Consider the following 20437-nt stretch of genomic DNA (forward strand, 5'->3'; position numbering starts at 1 on the left):
ACACATTATGTCAACAAATTTGGAAAACACAACAGTGGCCACAGGATTGGAAAAGATCAGTTTATATTCCAATCCCAAAGAAGGGTAATGCCAAGGAATGTTCAAACTATCGCACCATTGCACTCATTTCACATGCCAGCAAGGTCATGTTAAAGATCTTACAAGCTAGGCTTCAGCAGTATGTCGTTCGGGAACTACCAGAAGTTCAAGCTGGGTTTCGGAGAGGTAGAGGAACTAGAGATCAAATTGCCAACATTCGATGGATTATGCAGAAAACACAGGAGTATCGGAAAAACGTCTATTTCTGCTTCACTGACTATGCTAAAGTCTTTGATTGTGTGGATCACAACAAACTGTGGCAAGTCCTTAAAGAGATGGGATAACCAGACCACCTACCATGTCTCCTGAGAAACCTGTATAAGAAGCAACTGTCAGAATGGGATATGGAACAACTGATTGGTTTAGAATAGGAAAAGGAGTTTGACAAGGATGTATATTGTCACCCTGCTTATTTAATTTACATGCAGAGTACATCATGCGGAATGCTGGCATGGATGAGGCAGAACCTGGAATTCAGAATGCCGGGAAAAACATCAACAGCCTCAGATATGCAGATGACACTACTCTAATGGCAGAAAGTGAGGAGGGCCTAAAGAACCTCTTGTTGAGGGTGGAAGAGGAGAGCACAAAAGTAGGCTTGAAACTCAACATCAAAAAAACTAAGATCATGGCATCTGGCCCCATCACACCTTGGCAAATAGAAGGGGAAGACATGGAAGTAGTGACAGACTTCACATTTCTGGGATCCAAGATCACTGCAGATGGTGACTGTAGCCATGAAATTAAAAGACTTTTGCTCCTTGGGAGGACAGCTATGGTGAACCTGGGCAGTATAATAAAAAGTAGAGACATCACCCTGCCAACAAAAGTCCGTATAGTCAAAGCGATGGTATACCCAGTAGTAATGTATGGCTGTGAGAGCTGGACCATAAGGAAGGCCGAGTGCAGAAGAATAGATGCTTTTGAGATGTGGTGCTGGAGAAGACTCTTGAGAGTCCCTTGGACTGCAAGAAGATCAAATCAGTCAGTCCTAAGGGAAATCAACCCAGACTGTTCCCTGGAAAGTCAGATGCTGAAGCCTAAGCTCAAAAACTCTGGCCACCAAATGAGAAGGGAGCACTCCCTGGAGAAGATCCTGATGCTAGGAAAGGCAGAAGGCAAAAGATGAGATGGCTGGACAGTGTTACTGATGTAACAAACACGCATTTGAGCAGACTTCGGAGGATGGTGGAAGACAGGAGGGCCTGGCGTGACTTGGTCCATGGGGTTGCAAAGAGTCGGACTCGACTGTGCGACTGAACAACAACAAATTCAGGTTCACTCTGGATCTGGTCACTGGGCAGGTGGGGGATTAGGAAAGAGAAGGCGAGGCGACTCCATCACAGGAAACTGTCCTAACTCTATTTTGTTATATGTCAGCAGGCTGGGGCACTGGATCTCCAGCCAGGTCTGCAGAAGGTAATATGGGCACTATATGCCCCCCCCCCGAAAAAAAAAAACCACAGGATGGCAGCAGCACTCTCCCTCATGACTATTTAAAGTAAAGGTAAAGGTAGTCCCCTGTGCAAGCACCAGTCATTTCTGACTCTGGGGTGACATTGCTTTCACAACGTTTCCACAACAGACTTTTTTACGGGGTGGTTTGCCATTGCCTTTCCCAGTCATCTACACTTTACCCCCAGCAAACTGGGTACTCATTTTACCGACCTCAAAAGGATGGAAGGCTGCCCACAACTGTCCTAGTAAGGAACAGACTGCAATAGGTGCTTCCAGTGTGCTGAGGAAATGGCCCACTTCCAGAATGCCCCCCTGCCCATTTTTAAGCAAATAAAATAAACTAACATTAGAACTAGATTCTCACATAAAGTAACCAAGACCCAGCCAAAATGGTAATAAAAGTGACACTGATTTGGGAAAATTTCCAGCGTGAGCAGGAGCAGGGAAAAAAAACCCTCCACAATTTAGGGCCAAAAAGAATGCTCTTTAATTCCTAACTTAGCTCCTTGGATTTATACAGACCGGGTACCCTTAACTGCCTTTCTCCCCAAAAGTATGACATAGTTCTTCCCATTTGGTGTTCGGCAGTCTAGAGAGAAGGCCAGCATGTTTCTATCCAGCCATTCCTTCTGTAGACAGAGTATACAGCAAAATGGAAAATGCTCAGTCTTTTGACCTCCAGCTGTGCTGTTGGTCCCGAGATGTGAGAACCCACAAACATCCCTTCTGGATGGAGGCTACCTGGATTTACTAGGGAAGTTTGCTGCCTAAAATATTAGTCCTTGATGTAAATTTATAGACAGGTTGGTAGCAGCAAAAAAAGGTCATGCTATGGTAAAGGTATTTGCTTTAATAAACGTGAACAGTGTGCTGAAATATCATCAAGAGATTGCTCCTGGGAGACGCACTTCCTTAACACACTCCTCAGTAGTCATAAAATCCATCTGCAACAAATTAGAAAGGCGGGCCATAATCTAGTCTTTAGCAGCATAACGAGGGCAGGAGTCCCGCTGTTTGGAAACTCTGGAATGCACATCTTCATAATTGGACTATAAATTCAGTCATAACCTGATCAGAGGAAACGGCAACATACAAGAATGAACACAGCATTTCTCAGCAATATATTACTCAGCCTTCTTAATTTGAAATTTTTTAAAAAGTACACACAGTCAATAAAACCTGATGCCCATGCAAATATCCAAGGCTTATACTCCACCTGGTCTGTATGGTTTTCTTTTTCTCTTCTTGATCGCATCTGTTCCTTCTACCCCCTTAGGATCATCCTCTGCAGGCTCCCGTTCAGGGCTAGTGTCTGATTTTCCTTCGCAGTCCATGAGGTCTCCTTCTAAAGGAAAAGAAGTACTATTAGTAGGAAGTGGTCTGCTTGTTGTATGCAACACATACATTCTCACACATACTTTGTAAGTCACTTGGAAGTCTTACCACTTGTTGGGGAATTTTCTTGAAATATATTTCATAAACACTTTTCTGTACCCGCAATTCCCCAAAACAACCTGAACCAAAGCATCTTTCTCTCCAGAATAGTTTTGTTTTTCCTCATCTTCTCATCTAAGATTATCCTTGGATAAACTTTCACTCACTGACCTGCTAGCAGCTAACTCTACAGACTTTGACTTCCAGCAATTTCTAGGTGCTTCGAACAGTGTAAATGGCTTAAATCTCTCATGGGCTGTCTTCATAAGGGGACCAATCAAAATTTTCCTGCAACGCCGCTTACCAATCAATTCACATAATGTCAGTATCAATATGGAAGGAAATTTTTAAATATGGAGGACATTAAGTAACACCTTTTGTTTCAGCTATTTGTCAAAGTTGTGCCATTTAAACAGCCATTCTTCTTGTAAGGATTAAGGGTGGAATATAAATCCAATTATTTCTTCTTCTTCCTTCTTCTTCTGGTTCTGGGTCTAGGCTGAAGGACATGCAGGCTCATCACACTAACTATTTCCTAAACTATGCACTGACTATTTTTGAGAGAAGGGTCATGAAGCATGGTGATTCCATGCTTTTCATCGCCTTCTCCTTATGTGCGTTCCCCACACTGAAACTAAAATGGGACTATTTTGTTTATTTACTTATTTGGTTTATGACTTGCCCTCCCCTACTATTACAAGCCTCAGGGTGAGTAACAACATATTTATAAAACATCCATGAATGCACGTATGCATCATCTTTTCTTTGGCTGGCCAATCTAGCTAATATCCTTTGGAACACTAGACATTTTCCTATTTATTCAGAAAGGGGTGGCCAACGGTAGCTCTCCAGATGTTTTTTTGCCTGCATGGCCGATGGCTGGGACTGATGGGAGTTGTAGGCAAAAATAGTCTGGAGAGCTACCATTGGCCACCCCTGGACTAGAAGGTCAAAGTTCTCATGAATTCTGGAATACAAGATCTCAAAAAAAGGACAAAAATCAGTATTTGTTCAGGGACAGAGAAACAGTTGTCATACCAACAAAGGAGGGTCTAGACTTTAATGATAAAGTACCTGCCTTATTTAGGTTCATTTCCAGGCATCTCTAGCAATAAGATCTGATGTAACAGGGCAAGAAACATTGAAACTTTAGAGAGCCACTGCTACTCTGAGTAGACATTAGTATGATAACATGGAAAAATTCAGCAGTGACATAAGCACAAAATTACATGGTTGAATCTCTAACTCTCTACCCATAACATGCCTCGTTTGATACTTACCACAGTTAATGCCAAAACTCTGTTGCATATACATGAAAAGCACTTTAGGCAATGGAGAGACACATACTTATCTTCCACATAAACAAACACCTGCATTACTTATTTCATGGCTTTTCATTACATAAGCCTTTCTTCAAACCTATGGCTGTTATGATATTCTGGCATTTTTTAGCACATTCTACTGCTTGCTGACCACATATCTGTGGATACTGATCTCCCTTAGAGACATTACAACTGTTCACTGGGAAATTAGTAGCAGACAAGTAGTAACTCATCAGTTAATGAGTTTGACCAAGCCATATAAATCTGAATGTACACTGAATAGCAAAAAAAAAAACAATGTGTAAAAGGGATCCATAGCTCCAGAATAATTTACTATTATGATGGTATTTTCTGAGTTCCTCATTAAATTCCATGAGACAAGCACCATGAGACAAGCTGCAGTTATTCACATTTTACAAGAAGGAAAATGAAACTGACAGACCATGACTTACCCATAAGTCCTTGCTGAACTGAGATGCAAAAGAATAAGTCTCCTCACACAAAAAACATTAACTGGCTCCCCTATCCAACTTTCGACCAATTTTGGGAGGAAATGGGACATAAATTCATAAAATAGGTTCCTGGCAATGTATAACAAGACTGCATACACTGCTGACCTGGAAGCTTCTTCTAAAGAGAGTTTCATTTTAAAAAGTCTGAACGACATAAGAAACTGCTTTATACTGATCATGGCTTTCACTCACCTATGATCCCTGCCCCCTCAAATGACTTAAGCTATCTATTTAACTCCTATTTCTAAAAGACCCAGCAGCTTTGACAGCCTCTGCAATCTGCTATCGTTTGTAACAAAACACAGCACCAAAGCAACAGGTACCTCTGCTGTCATCCATCTCGCCATCCCGTGAGTGTTCTGATTGTATATCAGGCGGGGTCTGGAGTACAGCCACGCTATTCTGGTTTATAATTTTCAACTTGAGCTTTGGCTTTGTCCGTTTTCTTCTTGGTATGACAGCACTGAGGCTCTGTAACTGAGACAGCCCCACTTCCGTCAAGCAGACTCCATCCTGAGTGTACGTCTTCGGTGGGTCTATGAAAGCAGCATGAGCCATAACAGGAATACAAAAGAATATAAATGTTGATTACAAACTCTGGATAGTGTTTTATTTATTTGTTGCTCTCCAGCCCCCCTCTTAAAGGAATAACATACAACATAACCTATTCTAGCATTACAGCAAAGGGTGGGGGGAAAGGATAACTGATACAGCAGTAGATCTACATTGCTTACAATAAGACAAATCCACAACTTATGAACATAAGAAGAGCCCTGCTGGATCAGACCTGTGGTCCATCTAGTCCATCATCCTGTCTCACACACTGGCCAACCAGTTCCTCTGGAGGGTCAACAACAGGGCATAGAGGCTGTGGCCTTCCCCTGATAAGAACAACAGAAGAGCCCTGCTGGATCAGACCAGTGGTCCATCTAGTCCAGCATTCTTTCTCACACACTGGCCAACCAGTTCCTCTGGAGGGTCAACAACAGGGCATAGAGGCTGAGGCCTTCCCCTGATAAGAACAACAGAAGAGCCCTGCTGGATCAGACCAGTGGTCCATCTAGTCCAGCATTCTTTCTCACACACTGGCCAACCAGTTCCTCTGGAGGGCCAACAACAGGGCATAGGGGCTGAGGCTTTCCCCTGATAAGAACAACAGAAGAGCCCTGCTGGATCAGACCAGTGGTCCATCTAGTCCAGCATTCTTTCTCACACACTGGCCAACCAGTTCCTCTGGATGGCCAACAACAGGGCCTAGAGGCTGAGTCTTGCCCGATGCTGCTTTCTGGCTCAGGAATTCCAAACCTTAGCGTATCTGAATGTGGAGGTTCCTCTCAGTCACCACAGCTAGTAGACAGTGATATACTTCCTGATATCAGACAGCAAAACTACATTGCTTCCTTGTGGACTTTTTAAGTGCCTGTTGCAGCTAGCTGTTCGTGGGTTCTCAACGAATGTCACTGCTTCAGTCCTGCAGAAAGTCTCCTCAAACCGAGCCCAGTGACAGAAACTGCCTTTGCTACAAACTGTCTATGGTTCACTTAAAGACTTTCTTAAACAAGAACGCTGTCCCGTGCATTTTAAAAGAACATACTGAAAATTAAGCCAAATGTAGGAGCTTTGAAGACAGAAATCTAATTTTAAAATAAAGCAATTTGCTAGAAATGATGACACAGTAAAAAATAAATGTAACGTCCAAGAGATATACTGACAATGCAATTTTAAAAATCTAGGCTCGGAAGTGAAATATCACCAGAAAATCTGCTAGAGAAGAGCAACCAAGAATGTTAAATGTACCAAGTTCCTTTGCCTTTGTTACAATTTGGGCTGCAACTGATGATTCACAGCATTCAGAGGAAGGCACTGAAAAATAAAAAAAGTAAATTATTGGATAACTAAATGATCAAATTAATGTTACCTTTAAAAATCAATAATCTCCCTAACTTGTTGTACAACTCCTCTTTCCCACTCCCAGCACTTACCCTCAGACATGTCAGAGCATTCCTAACTTTTTGTGTACATGTACCAGTGATACAATGGAAGCCTCAGTATATAAATGGAAAATAATGATTGCTTGCTAATAAAGTAAAAAAAAAGAGAGAATACTTCTGAAAGCACTAGGCCCAATCCAAAGAATGTTTGAATCAACAAAATCCCACAGAAAACAATGGAATTTATAGTCCTATGTACGGGCTCATTTCTTTACTCAAAACTAACTTCCCCTATGATGAAGGAAGTTTACTTCCAGGGAAGGGTGTACAGAATTGCCACTTATCATCACTCAGTTTTTAATGCTCAATTTAAAAACAAAGTTAGTATTTCTTTTGATTAATTCCAGAAGTGTAGCAGACACTATTTGTCTTTTGTTACCACCCTCAAGAGTCTTTTGGCACACTGGGGTAGTGACTGCAAAGACAGATCGGAAGGCCACGTTTCCCAGGATAAGGTGTATCTTGCATAGGTGAAAACAAGAGCCAGTTGAATGTGTGAAAAGTATGGAGAAATTCCAACTTTTTTTGAATTGGAAAAGTAGGAAGAATATGAATAGTAAGACTTGCTTTCTGTTGTGAGCTAACCATCCTTAATGAATCCAATGTAATAGGATCAGACCTGCATATGAATTCCAGCTCAGCAGCAGCTTTTGCCAAGAGTCTCCCTCTGAAATGGTTCTGTTGGATTACTGTACATTTTAAGTCTGTTACTGAATGTCTGGGGATGTCTAAATGCAAATAGCAGAAGGGCATTGTTTGGGTGAACGAATACTTGCCATTATGGATAATGATGTTACTAGATCCTGTGGCAGTGGATACAGCAAAAGAGATGGCACCAAGATTTGCTGCAGGAACTGCTGAGAAAACTGGCTAGTCTCTATTCAAGAGAATAAATTGATCACATTGGACAATAAAAACAGAAGCAAGGAGAAACCAGTAGAGGGGCCTTTCAGACTCTATGGAAATTCCAGTTAAAGCTTGCAAGACTTCAGTCAAACGGTTTCAACACGAAAAACTGCTGAGTTGGAATTCACATGCATCTTTGTTACTTTCACACTTGAAAAGGTCTTGAGATGGTTACCTGGCTACAGAAAATAATTCCACAGGAGTAGCCATGTGAATCTATCACAACAAAATAAAACCAAATCCAATGTTAAAGCATTCCTCAAGAGATCTCTCCCAGTTCTGAACAAAGAGCAGGACATGGTTCTTCCCATGTGGCATTCAGCAGCCTGGAAAGGAGACCACCAACTGTATCTGTATCCTTCTGTATCTGTAAACCATACCCAGTGAAATCCTTCCCTAATGAAGCATCCCAGCAATTATTTGAGTATCCACAACTCACAGAGAGATACAAATGCAATGAAAAGCTCTGCAAGCGTACTAGACATCCCATGGAGAAATGTCTTACCATTTGCTAGTGGAATATACGGCCTACACATGGAACAGTCAAAACCACTGTCAGCTGTGCTCTCTACTTCTTCTTCTGTGTTTAAGTTTTGACAGACTGCATGCATCCACCTGGAAGTTAAATTGATAAAAAGGAGGGGGAGAGATTAAGCTGAAAGACATACAATTTAACATTTTAAAAAAAACCATTCAGACAATTTTGAGAATACAAGCATGTGATGTAATCTATCAGGAAGCAGCGATATTATTATTTCCACAGATGCAACCTAAAATACTGCATCCACCAATGATGTTCTGTTTGTTCAAGTCTGAAGAGATTGCTTGAGATGCAGCTATAATCTTTATCTGATAATAACATATGAAATAAGGTGAATGCCTGGCTTCTGCATATGCGGAACTTTGAGTATAATATTTTAAAAGGAGTCCTGTGGAATCTTAAAAACAGAATATATCCCAGCATAAGCTTTTGTGGACTAAAGCCCACTTCTTCAGTTGCAAGATGCTTTCATTCCTAGCAGCAGCGGAAGGAAGAAGAGAAGATGGCAGTAATGGGCTGCGGACAGAGGGCGAATTATCAGCAAAAGGAGCATGCTGCTCACTCATTTCCCCTCCCACTTCTGCTGAAGCCATTGCCCTTTTCCTGCTGCAAACAACAGCTTCCTGCAGCTGGTGCAGCTGGGATGGAAACAATTTTTAGAGCAGGCATCAGCTCATATGGCCCTCAAAAGCCATGAAGTGGTATGCTTCCGATGAGTATGAAACAAAGTCTGTTTTATAGTGCAAACACTAAATGTTTCTTTCTAGAGGGGAGATATCACTTTTGAGAGTCTCTTGAATCTAAAAACTATGCACACAAAAGTATCTCAAGCTTGAATTTAAAATATTTGGTTTACTCTGTACAACGGGAAAGGGAAACCATCCATTCATCTTTTAGAGTTTTTTTTAAAGTAACAAAAAGATTGAATGTGATTGCAGTATGCTGTGATTTTAAACTGGTAGTGGAGGAAATTCTTGAAAAGCTAAATAGGTTTGAAGTTTGTTATTCTGATCTCCATGAAGATCATGCTTTGTTTCTTTGGAGCCCCAGACACTGTGGAAGACATATCTGATCTGTATTTAGCAGTCTAACTACCACCGACTGTCATGAGCCCTGACCAGGAGGAGCTGGAAGGGTTAACAGACCAAGAGTTGCCAGTCAGTTCCTCAGCTGAACAAACACCAGCTGGCCCATCAATCACTCTCCAGGCACCAGTGTCAGCTGTTGACATCAATCTCCTCCAAGCTCTCCTCCTCCCATCTCAAGAGTTTGAATCAGGCTCCGGAAAGAAATTTCAGAGCGAAGACATGAGGCATGTCGATGCTTCAGATCTCTCAGCCCTGAGTTCTAGCAGAGTCACTGCCACCCAGGGAGCAGGCTGATTGAGATTCCCATATAGCTCCCACCCAGGACCTGGAAGCAACAAGTCTATTCTCTGGCTTGCATCCACGCTCTTTCCTGATCCTGACCTGCTTGATTTCCTTGGCACCCTGACCTTTTGGCTTTTGGACATTGACTTCTGATTCCAGTTTGTGATTCTGCGTTGGTGACTTGGCTCCTGCTTGACATCCTGGACTTTGACCTTGGACTGGCTTTGGACTCCTGCCTGCCTGCACCCTGAGAACGTGACACCAACGTTCCATAGAATCAATATCAAAATGTCCAATACTACAGATAACGGACGAGTGGGGTGGAGATCTTTCCACTCTTTATTACTCAATGAACTTAATTACTCAGCAACAGATTGTTGTATCAGGGATGTTTTAAGAAGGGAAATTAATCCAACTGGCTTTACACAAATGTCCTAAGACCTTGTTTTCTGTTCATAATGACTTAAAGGTTTCAAATTATTTCTATCATGAAAAAGAGAAAAAGGGAAAGGATTCTAACTGTGGAAAGGCATATAAAATCCAGAGATTTACCCTTGTCTTAGGGGTTTTTTTTGGAGGGAAGGTCTTTCTTTCTCTTTGAATGTTGAGGAAGCTCTACCTAGTTAATGTATGGGGACAACAGGGAAAGGAGCTGTAGGCTCCATCACAGTGATGGCTGTTGGACTATAATAACACACTCTGCCACAAAAACAATATGTGAGGGGAAAAGGAAATCATTGTGATGGTAGTGAAAAATTAGTATCCCCTAATTCTCAACATAGCCCCATCTCAGAGAATGTACCCATGGGCACATACCTGCCTATAGGAGCACCAACGGAGTGGTGGTAATGAGAACAGTGACTGGACACACTCCTTCCTGCTTACTTCTCTGATGTCACTGCCCCACCTCTGACTCCCCCCTCCACCTTCCTTTGCTGCACTGCAACTCCAGTACAGCACAGCTGAGTAAGGGGGGAGAAAACACTTTAAAAGCTTTAAAGGGGGGGGCAAGTGGAAAATGACAGTTTAAAAGCACAACCACTTCCATTTCAGAAGTGGTTATAGATGGAGCGTCCAAAGGGATGCCCCGCCTACACTCACCCTGTAGTTTCCCCCTTAAGTCATAGAAAATAAGGATCCCCTCCCCCACAATTACATCTAGATCCTGCTTTTCCCCTTTAATCTGGAGGAAATGAGGCTCTAGACAGGTCATGTAAATGTGGGGGGAAATCCTGTGCAAAAGCCGTGATGATGAATTGAACTCTATAAACTCAGGAGGTGGGACACTGAAATCAAAAGACCCACAATCCATCTGGTATGTGTACTTGGTTTTGCACAACATCTGCTCTTCAAACATGGGGACCAGAAGCTATGCAGCATTTGGTGGATGTGTGAAGGAGCGGGTGGTTTTCTTCTCTGCTGCATCTGTGATACGAGTTGTGGTTTCCTCCTTCAAAGCAATTCTTTGGGTCAGAAAACACCACCTTTTTTTTCAGAGTTCCAGGAAAGAAGACAGAAGGTAAATTCAAGCAACCAAACTTGTAATTAAACTGGTTCTCATCCTACATCTCACTGTGAAAGGATGACTGTGCTATGGATAAAATATTCACACAGTGTATTAGAAACCCTGACCTGTCACACTGCCTGCACTGCAGAATAAGCTCTTCTTCTCTGTAATTGCAGCAGCAGACTGGACAGGTAGATAAACTTGCACAGGGAGCACACTGTGTGTAATTATTCTGCCATTCACATCTTAAGCCAGGAGAAGTCGCTCCACAGTGTCTGCACCAAACACACCTACAAAACACAAAACAGGAGAGGGCTTTCTCAAACTGAACTCACAAAGTACATTTGCTTGAGGCTCTTAAGTTGCTTCTTTCACTACAGGCAGAATGTACACATTCTGGAGTTATCTAACGATTTCCTCCTCGATTGTATAGAGCTGAAAACACACACTCTTGGGACAATTCCACACCCAACCCACCCACATTAACTGAAAAAATACATTCCAACAACAGACAACAACAAAGTTAATGGTGAACATGATAGAGAACGAAGCCACACATACCATTTGCATTTCCATCCTCCTTTGGGGACTGTCTGCAAGGGCGGGTCTAGGCAGTACGTGTGATAGCTGATATCGCAGTCATCACAAAGAAGCAGCCGTCCTGGGTCGGTAGCCTTCCCGCAGGCTTCACATACGGTGCACTCCAGGCACCTCCAGCCTTTGTGGAGCACCACTTTCGTAATCTGCACAGAGGAAGACGGTCTGCAAATCACTCTCAGGAAACCCCACAGAGATCAGTGGTTTTTATAGGCTTTTATTAGTATAAATTTACTTCCATCCTTCCAAGAAAGTTTGCTCTGTGTGCTAATATTTGCAGCTCCCCCTACCCTGAGAAGCGCTCTATGCTACTGAAAAATTAAAAATCCTCTTGCAGATGTATATTCAGTGGCAACAAGATGCCCAAGACTTTGGTTGAACCATCTGTTTTCAGAAAACCCCTCTGCCCAGGCTTAAGAGGTGCTTGTTCTCAAATGCTGGAAATCCAGATTTAACTGTACTGAAAATGAAAAACAACATCTATAATTTAGGAAATATGTTAGTTTTCCTCTGCATCTGAATATAGATCATTTGAGATTTTTCTTCACTACAATATTTAGATGCAGTTTTACTTTACTAATTTTTTCAGAACATAGCTATAAACCCAGCAATATACATTACATGTAAGTCTAAAAAAAGAAACAGATTATCTATATACTGCTAAATGAATGTGGGAAAAGGTCCCATCTAAGTCTGGCATCTTGTTTTTCCCCATAGCCAGACATCCCTAGAAGGCAGGACACGGAGACCAAAAGCTGTTCCTGCTTTTGTCTCCAAGTCAACTCAAATTACACAACCTCTCAAAATGAAGGTTGAACATATGAAGCTGCCTTATACTGAATCAGACCTTTGGTCCATCAAAGTCAGTATTGTCTTCTCAGACTGGCAGCGGCTCTCCAGGGTCTCAAGCTGAGGTTTTTCACACCTATTTGCCTGGACCCTTTTTTGGAGATGCCAGGGATTGAACCTGGGACCTTCTGCTTCCCAAGCAGATGCTCTACCACTGAGCCACTCCCCCTGAAATGAAAAGCTGAAATGATTTGGCCACCATGGCTAGTAGCCACTGATGGACCTGTTCCCTTTGCGTTTTTAAAGCAACTACTGGCCAATGCTATACCCAGGAGTGGCCAATGGTAGCTCTCCAGATGTTTTTTGCCTACAACTCCCATCAGCCCTAGCCAGCATGGCCAATGGCTGGGGCTGATGGGAGTTGTAGGCAAAAAAAAAACCATCTGGAGAGCTACCGTTGGCCACCCCTGCTATACCCTGCAGCTTTGGTTGCGTCCAGACCTTACAAACAAACAGAGGCCTGTTCATGATAGACACATAGTTTTAAGTCTCCCCTGTTCTCCTGCACAGAGAACAATTATGGTCTCCTGGTTTTGGTCTGAAATTAGATTGCCTGAATCAATTGGAGTTTGTTGTTTCCTCACAAACTGGGATTTGAAACAAGGATCACACAGTGGATTCTAAACAAACTAACCAACAAGCAGAGCAGGATTGGTTTCCGCAAGGTCACTCATTGAGAGCGTAATGTTGAATCAGTATTTCATTCATGGGTCTTGTGCAAGATTCAGGAATAAATGGACACTTCCTTGAAAGCAATATTCTGATTTCCTTCCTAATCAGGATTATGAAGTATGTTTTAAACATAAGAGTTTTCCACACTCCTCTTCAAAGCATGCTTAAGTTCTCTGTTGTGGAATAATTAACCCACAGTATATTCCAAACAACTATAGGGATTAAAATAGACTCTTCACCATTGTAAAAAAACGCACCAATCTATATCATTTGAACCATTATCATTGTGTTTACAGAATATAACAAGCATGCGGAGGGTGTGTGTGTGGCAAGTAGTTTGTATTACTTGAGCTCACATCCTATTTTATATTACAGCTTGAAAATATTTTGTACTGGTACCTCTGAAAAAAGTGCTATCAAAATAACATTATTCTGAAAACACAGAACTGTTTCCTAAAGCTTATCTAGACTTTAGTTTAAACGATGTGGCGCACAAAATAAAAACTGGCATTTTAAATAGCAGCACTTATAAAATGAAAAAGGCACTTTATAGTTTATATGCGGCAGCAAATAGCTTATTATCTGTGCATAAGTCATCTTATAACTATCCAAATTTAATTTTCACACATTTTCTTCTAGCCTAACAAATGTAAAACATTAATTAACTACTCCAGTTGCTGTCAATTCTGACAGCCAACAGACAAACTGAATTAATTGAACCTTATTGCCTTCGTAAATGCAGATGCAGTTTAATTTTTTTTCCAAGAAAAAATCCTGCTATAGGTTTTAAGCTTATATTTTAATACTTTCTTTTAATGAACTGGTGGATAATAATTTCTATTTACGGAGGCAAAATTACAGAAAGGTTAACACTTGCAGCTATGAAATGTCATTTAATTAAAGTGTTCTGCAAGCTGCATACAAATAATGGTTACACTTACAGAGGAGTATCTGACAAGCTAACAACACTGCTAATAATGTCAAACTGGAATCAACGTGGCACATTCAAGTAGAGCATGTCGGCAATCATTTCAGAGAACTCACTTTAATACTGACACAGTAGGGGTGATAACACTGACCACACTGGGAGCAGGCAAGCAACCGGCCTTCTGCACCCTGGCCGAAACTCCCACAAACGACACACATATCCTAGAACATGAAAAGATATGTTCAGTTAATAACCAGCACTAAAGATACGAATCCTGACCTGCTAGCCTGATCTTGCCAGATCTCGGAAGCTAAGCAGGGACAACACTGGCTAGTATTTGGATGGGAATACCAGGATTGTGATGGCAAGCCACCTCTGAATATCTCTTGCCTTCAAAACTGTTACAGGGTTGACGTAAGTTAGCTGTGACTTGGCAGGCAGGCGGGAAGGGAAGGGAAGGGATAGATCAGGGGTCCTCAAACTACGGCCCGCGGGCCAGATGCGGCCCGCCAGGTTATGGCAAAATCAGACCGGAAGTGACGTTCAACCTAAACTCGTGTTAGCAATGCACACTTCTGGCACTGGGCTGAGGCGGCAGAGACAGAGTGTGAGGCGATACCGAGGTGAGGTGAGTTCCCAGGCTGGGGTGTGTGGTGTGGGGAAGGGAGAGAGATGCAGAAGACGGAGAACTGACGGCCCGCGGCCTTGTACAGTAACGGCAGCCACCACAACAGTCCAGCCCTCCAACAGTCTGAGGGACAGTGAACTGGCCCCCTATTTAAAAAGTTTGAGGACCCCTGGGATAGATGATAGACAGATAGACAGATTGACTGACTGATTCTGTGGCTGCTCTATTTAAACATACAGACTTCCGATCCTTTCTGAAGCACAATTCAGCACATCTTTCTTTCTATCAAAACTGGACATTGTATGAGGCTTCCAGTGGTTCAATAAAATACTCATTAAAACTGCCTTGAGCTTTTTGTAAAGGATGCACTCTAGAACTCTTTAAACAATTACAATGTATACAATGATAAGATAATTACAATGTTCCAGTGAAAAATAATTCATCTATGAACAGCACTATATCTGAAGCAAAGTTATATTCTTCCCAAGTCCATTTGGAAGCCAATGGTCTCACGATTGATGTGACTCTGCTAAGGATGGCATGGGGTATTTCTTGACTGTGTAGCTGGATCTACACCAAAGTGCACTGGATGCACCCCCGATCTATATTCTTTAGACGACTATACAGATGCACATCCAGATGTGTATTCCATTAAAAGCAATGCAGCATGGATAGTCTGATGCTCAATTTGATATGTGTCTCATTGAAATAACGGTTCTTGATGCAGTGAATGTTGGTATACAGCTAATTCATTAGGTGGGAGTGTCCATCTGGATACACTGTGGTTTTGTTACCCACCAGTGCAAAGCTGGGGGCATCTCTACAGCCAGTTCAGCAAAAGGCAGGTGAACACTGTTTACTCCCTCTTCAATCATGGAAGATATAGAAAACTCTGTAAAACTCAGGCCCTTGTTCTTTAATGGTGAGCCCTGCTCTGTAAGTCTTTAAAAGTAGCTGTGAGTACTTTGATTTATGTCCCGAAACAGACGGTATAATGGACAGATTTCTCAGTGACTCAACCCCAGGAGGAGCCCAGGCGTCACACACTGCAGTGCTCATGCTCCCTCTACAAGGACAGTCCACAATGGCACGTCAAGGTCAGTCTCCCCATTTACCAAAGCAAGCACAAACAAGTTAGAGAATAAAGACTAATAGATATTGCAACCTGCTGCAAAGTAAACTTGTCACTGCTGGAAAACAGTACAACGGTATTGTGCATTGAATTTTCTTCCTCGTCTTTGCTAGAGAAAGTATCCATATCCATGACCTACAAAACAAAAACAAAACGACTTTACCACCTACGAACTTCTTAAGTTATTACCAGCCTTTAAACCTGTTATGTTGTACAGCAGGGGTGGGGAACGTCAGGCCCGAGGGCCATTTACGGCCCTCGAGATCACTTGGTCTGGCCCTCAGGGATTGCTGGGCTGAGCCTCTCTCTCTCTTGTGGGCATTGTGAAGGACTGCTACTGGTGTATGTGGGTGTCTTTAAAGGTCTGCTGGGAGCAGATGAAGTGAGGGAGGGAGGACTGGCAAAGGTGGGGGGGTGGAAGCCAGCTACCAGCAGTTCAGTTTGCACATGATTATCTCAGATGGTGTGACCTAATATGCTAATATTAGAGGAAGTGGTCTAATATGCCTGGACCTAAGTATTTGACTAGGACGGCAGGCCAGAGTGTGTGTGTGTGTATGTGTGTGCATGCTTGCGCGCTGAATTAGGCTCTCCTCGCGTGACTTCAAATAGAAAAACAATTATTTGCATTAATTTTGCTGGCCTGAATCATTCTCCCTTGGCAGAGAACTGTTTTTTAAGTTGATAATTTTGTATGGCCCATGAATGATGTTATAACTATCCAAATGGCCCTTGACAGAAAAAAGGTTCCCCACTCCTGTTTTATAGTATGTAGGACTGTTTTAGAAGGCTACAGACGTGTATTAGAAAACAACAAAACATATTACTTATGGACTACTTAATGATATACGTTAAGCTCAATGAGAAGCAGATCACTTCTGACTGCAGGAAAGTAGCAATTTCTTCTAGATTTGCTGCAAATGGCTTATTTGTCCTTATTTGCTGCAAATGGCTTATTTGTCCTTATTTGCTGCAAATGTCTTTGCATGCAAGTTCATCAATGGGAATCCAGCTGACTGCCAATGCAGAGCTATATAGAAAAGGAGATATTGGGTATATGAAGTTTAAATAGAAAAGGAAGTGTTACTCGGGTGTGAGGTGATGCATGCTGGGATAGGGAATTCTAACACTGGGGATGTGCTACAGGTGGCTGGGGTGAGTGGGACTGGGATTCAGGGAGGGATCATAGGGTTGTGGTGGAGGGCTCAGTGTGGGCATCAGGGTTTTTTTGAGCAGGAATGCACAAGAACGCAGTTCTGGCTGGCTTGGTGTCAGAGGTGTGGCCTAATATGCAAATGAGTTCCTGCTGAGCTTTTTCTCCCCCAAAAAAGCCCTGGTGGGCAGCAGTGGTGATAAGGGCAGGCTACATGCTAGGAATTATTAGGAATTACTGGGCCTGTCTCTCTCTCTCTCACACACACACACTCATCCTAACCACCTCACAGGGTTGTTGTAAGGACAAAATGGAGAAGGAAGAGAATGGTGTAAGCTGCTCTGGGTCCCCATTGGGGAGAAAGATGCAGTATTAATGAAGTAAATACATTTGAAATATGAACGTATGAATTGATTATTAGTTTGCTGTATCAGAAGGGAAAAACAGCCTTTTCCTTATTAATTCAACTCACAATTTAAATCATGTTTTTGAACAATCGTCCCTTCCTACAAATATAATATTTATAATTATCGTATGGCAGTGGATGTAGTATAAGCCAGGAGATCTGAAGACTGTCTGGCAGCCCAAAACTCTAGCGCTTATGGGGCAAGCTAGGTTTAATTTTTAGGCTGAGAAAACAGTGACTGACCCAAGGTCACCCAACTGGCTTCAAGTGGAGAAGTGGGGAACTGAACCTAGTTTTCCAGATTAGAGTCCGCCACTCTTAACCACTACACCAAACTGGCTCTGACCCTTCCTACTTGCAATCTCTGAAGAGGAATGAGAGGACTTGGGGACAGAAAAACAGTTTGTACACGTAGAGAGTTCCATCATCAATATAGCCAGTTATGGGCATCAAAGCACAGCTGAGAGGGACTGCTCAAATTACATTCTAGTAAGCCTATGCTAATCAGAGTATGTGATGCCGTGTTATATTCATATAAGTCAGCTCTTATAAACTCTTTTCATTACCAATTTTGCTTGATCAGGTCAATTTAAATGACAGATTACAGGTACGTCATGGATTCTTACCCCTGGAGTAAGAACAGACCCAATTCCATTCTTCAGTTTTGACCTCCCTCTTCCGCCTCTTCCAGAAAGGCCTGCACCACGTGGTCTCCGCTTTCCAGGGAACCCTGATCCACGACCCTATTTAATGCAAAGTCAGATGTTTAGATGAACAAACAAACAAAAAAACCCCCACCATGCACATCTTCAAAGAACTCTTTAGAAAAAGAATTGATTCTTATGAAGTAGACCAAGTGGGATGCTTAGCAACAACTTAAACCTCCAAACCATTCAGGCTTACAAAAGTGGTAGATCTTGTTTGACAAGGTGCCAGTTATTAATTATATTTATACCTTGATTTATACGGACTCAGGATAGATTTCAACCAAATTCCATAAAAATTACACCTACTCCTTATCCCATTGTCTAGTTTAAGTATATATATTGATTATTTGGGGGGATGGGGTATCACTTGCTTTCCACTCACGAACAATAATTTCAAAATATGTTAATTGTTCAAGTTCTATTCATCTCTCTCACACATATCAGTTCTCAAATCACAACAAAAGTGACACAAGGTAGTATATCTCAGTCCTCAACAACCTGCAATGAAAGGGAAAACCCAGCAGCACTGCCATAAGCTCTACAATGGAGCATCAACACTCAACACCACCAGCACTCAACTTAGCTACATGCACTTTTGACATACATATATCTTTATAAACTACCAGCATGAAACGATCATTAACATTATCCTCTTAAATTATAACATATTGACAAAGAAGTCGCATGTTTTCATAAAACTAATTGTGTCATACACACACACACACAAATAATTAGTGACAGCACTCTATTGAAGACCATATAAGATTTGTATAGGAAAAGGAATAATGTGGGAATGCTTAAAAGGAAATTATTGATGATCAGGCTCAAGTTATCTTTTACAGATTTTAGAAATGACAGAAAGCTAACATTTAAACATGTAAATAACTATTATTAAAATAATAAATTACTGTGACAGATGCCTGGATTAGCACATATATTATGAGTGATAACACTAAGTGGTAAAAGAGCGAGTACTCTGCATGTGATGATGATATTGGATTTATATTCCGCCCTCCACACCGAAGAGTCTCAGAGCGGCTCACAATCTCCTTTACCTTCCTCCCCAACAACAGACACCCTGTGAGGTGGGTGGGGCTGAGAGGGCTCTCACAGCAGCTGCCCTTTCAAGGACAACCTCTGCCAGAGCTATGGTTGACCCAAGGCCATTCCAGCAGGTGCAAGTGGAGGAGTGGGGAATCAAACCCAGTTGTCCCAGATAAGAGTCCGCACACTTAACCACTATGCCAAACTGGCTCTCCCGGTATGTAATGCATCTTAAAAAATTTGTTAGACTACTTTCCACACATGCTAGCAGCATTGTACAAAAGGATGTGCAATAAGCAAATAAAATAAAATACATCAACACAACTATCTGATTAAACAAGATAAGCAATATAAAGCAGCAGCCTACAGCTAGCAGGTTCTACTGAGAGGCATGCAATAACTTTTACTTATATGATTAGTATACATTATTCTTTCAGATAGCATAAGGTAACAAAATTAGTAACATTAGCATGTAATAGTACTATTATGTAGATATCCAATGTCAGATTTTTTTTTCCAGTGCTGTAAATTCAATTTACCTTCTTAATGTTTACTGATGGCAAAAACATAATGATATGTTAAAAGAAGCCATGATGATTATCTTCATACAGGAGTGAATGTTTTGCTGTTTTTGAGTATGACTCACAGAAGACACAACATAATTATTCAGCGTAAACTCCAGAACCCATGACGGTCTGTAGAGTTTTGGAGCACCTTATTTTCAAGGCTCCACCTACGTCTTCAGCCCTCATCCAGAAGACAATGGTGACAAAGTCTATAGTGTGTGCCAAAGTCACAGTGTACAAGATGCAGAGGAGGCCTAAGTGAATTATTCTGATTTGTCCTGGTAGCTAAAGCATCACCGTTTCACAACAAGTTCAAGCTTTTAAAGGTCTTCGGACTTTTAAGAATACCTGACAGGTCTTTAGGGCCAAAAGGGAGGTCAAGCACAACACTCAGCTGAATTAGAAACTTACCAGATGTGCTATTTTGTATATTTATGATTTTGGCAAAAGCATATCTTCCTATGTGTTTGGAGGGTGGGTATGTATTAAGCAATGAATGTGAATGCTCTAGATGTTTAAAAACCAAATTTAAAAAGGTAACATGCTAATGAAGCTGGGCTTTTGGAGAGTCTTCACCAATATCTTTTCAGCAAAGCAATAACAAAAAATAAGAAG

The 20437-nt window shown here is 41.8% G+C and overlaps 1 protein-coding gene across 6 annotated transcripts in view; it reads right to left on the minus strand.

The window, feature by feature from the left end:
* KMT2C (lysine methyltransferase 2C) overlaps positions 1-20437 on the minus strand; it is a 247842-nt gene that overhangs the window by 69020 nt on the left and 158385 nt on the right. For 5 of the 6 annotated variants that reach the window (XM_060248021.1, XM_060248025.1, XM_060248024.1 and 2 more), the window contains exons 15-23: positions 18132-18248; positions 15980-16081; positions 14303-14407; positions 11702-11883; positions 11266-11430; positions 8228-8337; positions 6623-6688; positions 5149-5361; positions 2774-2902 (exon numbers count right to left, since the gene is read on the minus strand). In XM_060248021.1, the coding sequence (XP_060104004.1) occupies positions 2774-2902; positions 5149-5361; positions 6623-6688; positions 8228-8337; positions 11266-11430; positions 11702-11883; positions 14303-14407; positions 15980-16081; positions 18132-18248 (1189 nt within the window). The remainder of the gene's footprint in view (positions 1-2773; positions 2903-5148; positions 5362-6622; positions 6689-8227; positions 8338-11265; positions 11431-11701; positions 11884-14302; positions 14408-15979; positions 16082-18131; positions 18249-20437) is intronic. The other variant, XM_060248022.1, reaches the window with a different exon arrangement.

This window comes from Heteronotia binoei, chromosome 10, assembly GCF_032191835.1.
Source record: "Heteronotia binoei isolate CCM8104 ecotype False Entrance Well chromosome 10, APGP_CSIRO_Hbin_v1, whole genome shotgun sequence".
In the NCBI taxonomy this organism is placed as follows: Eukaryota; Metazoa; Chordata; class Lepidosauria; order Squamata; family Gekkonidae; genus Heteronotia; species Heteronotia binoei.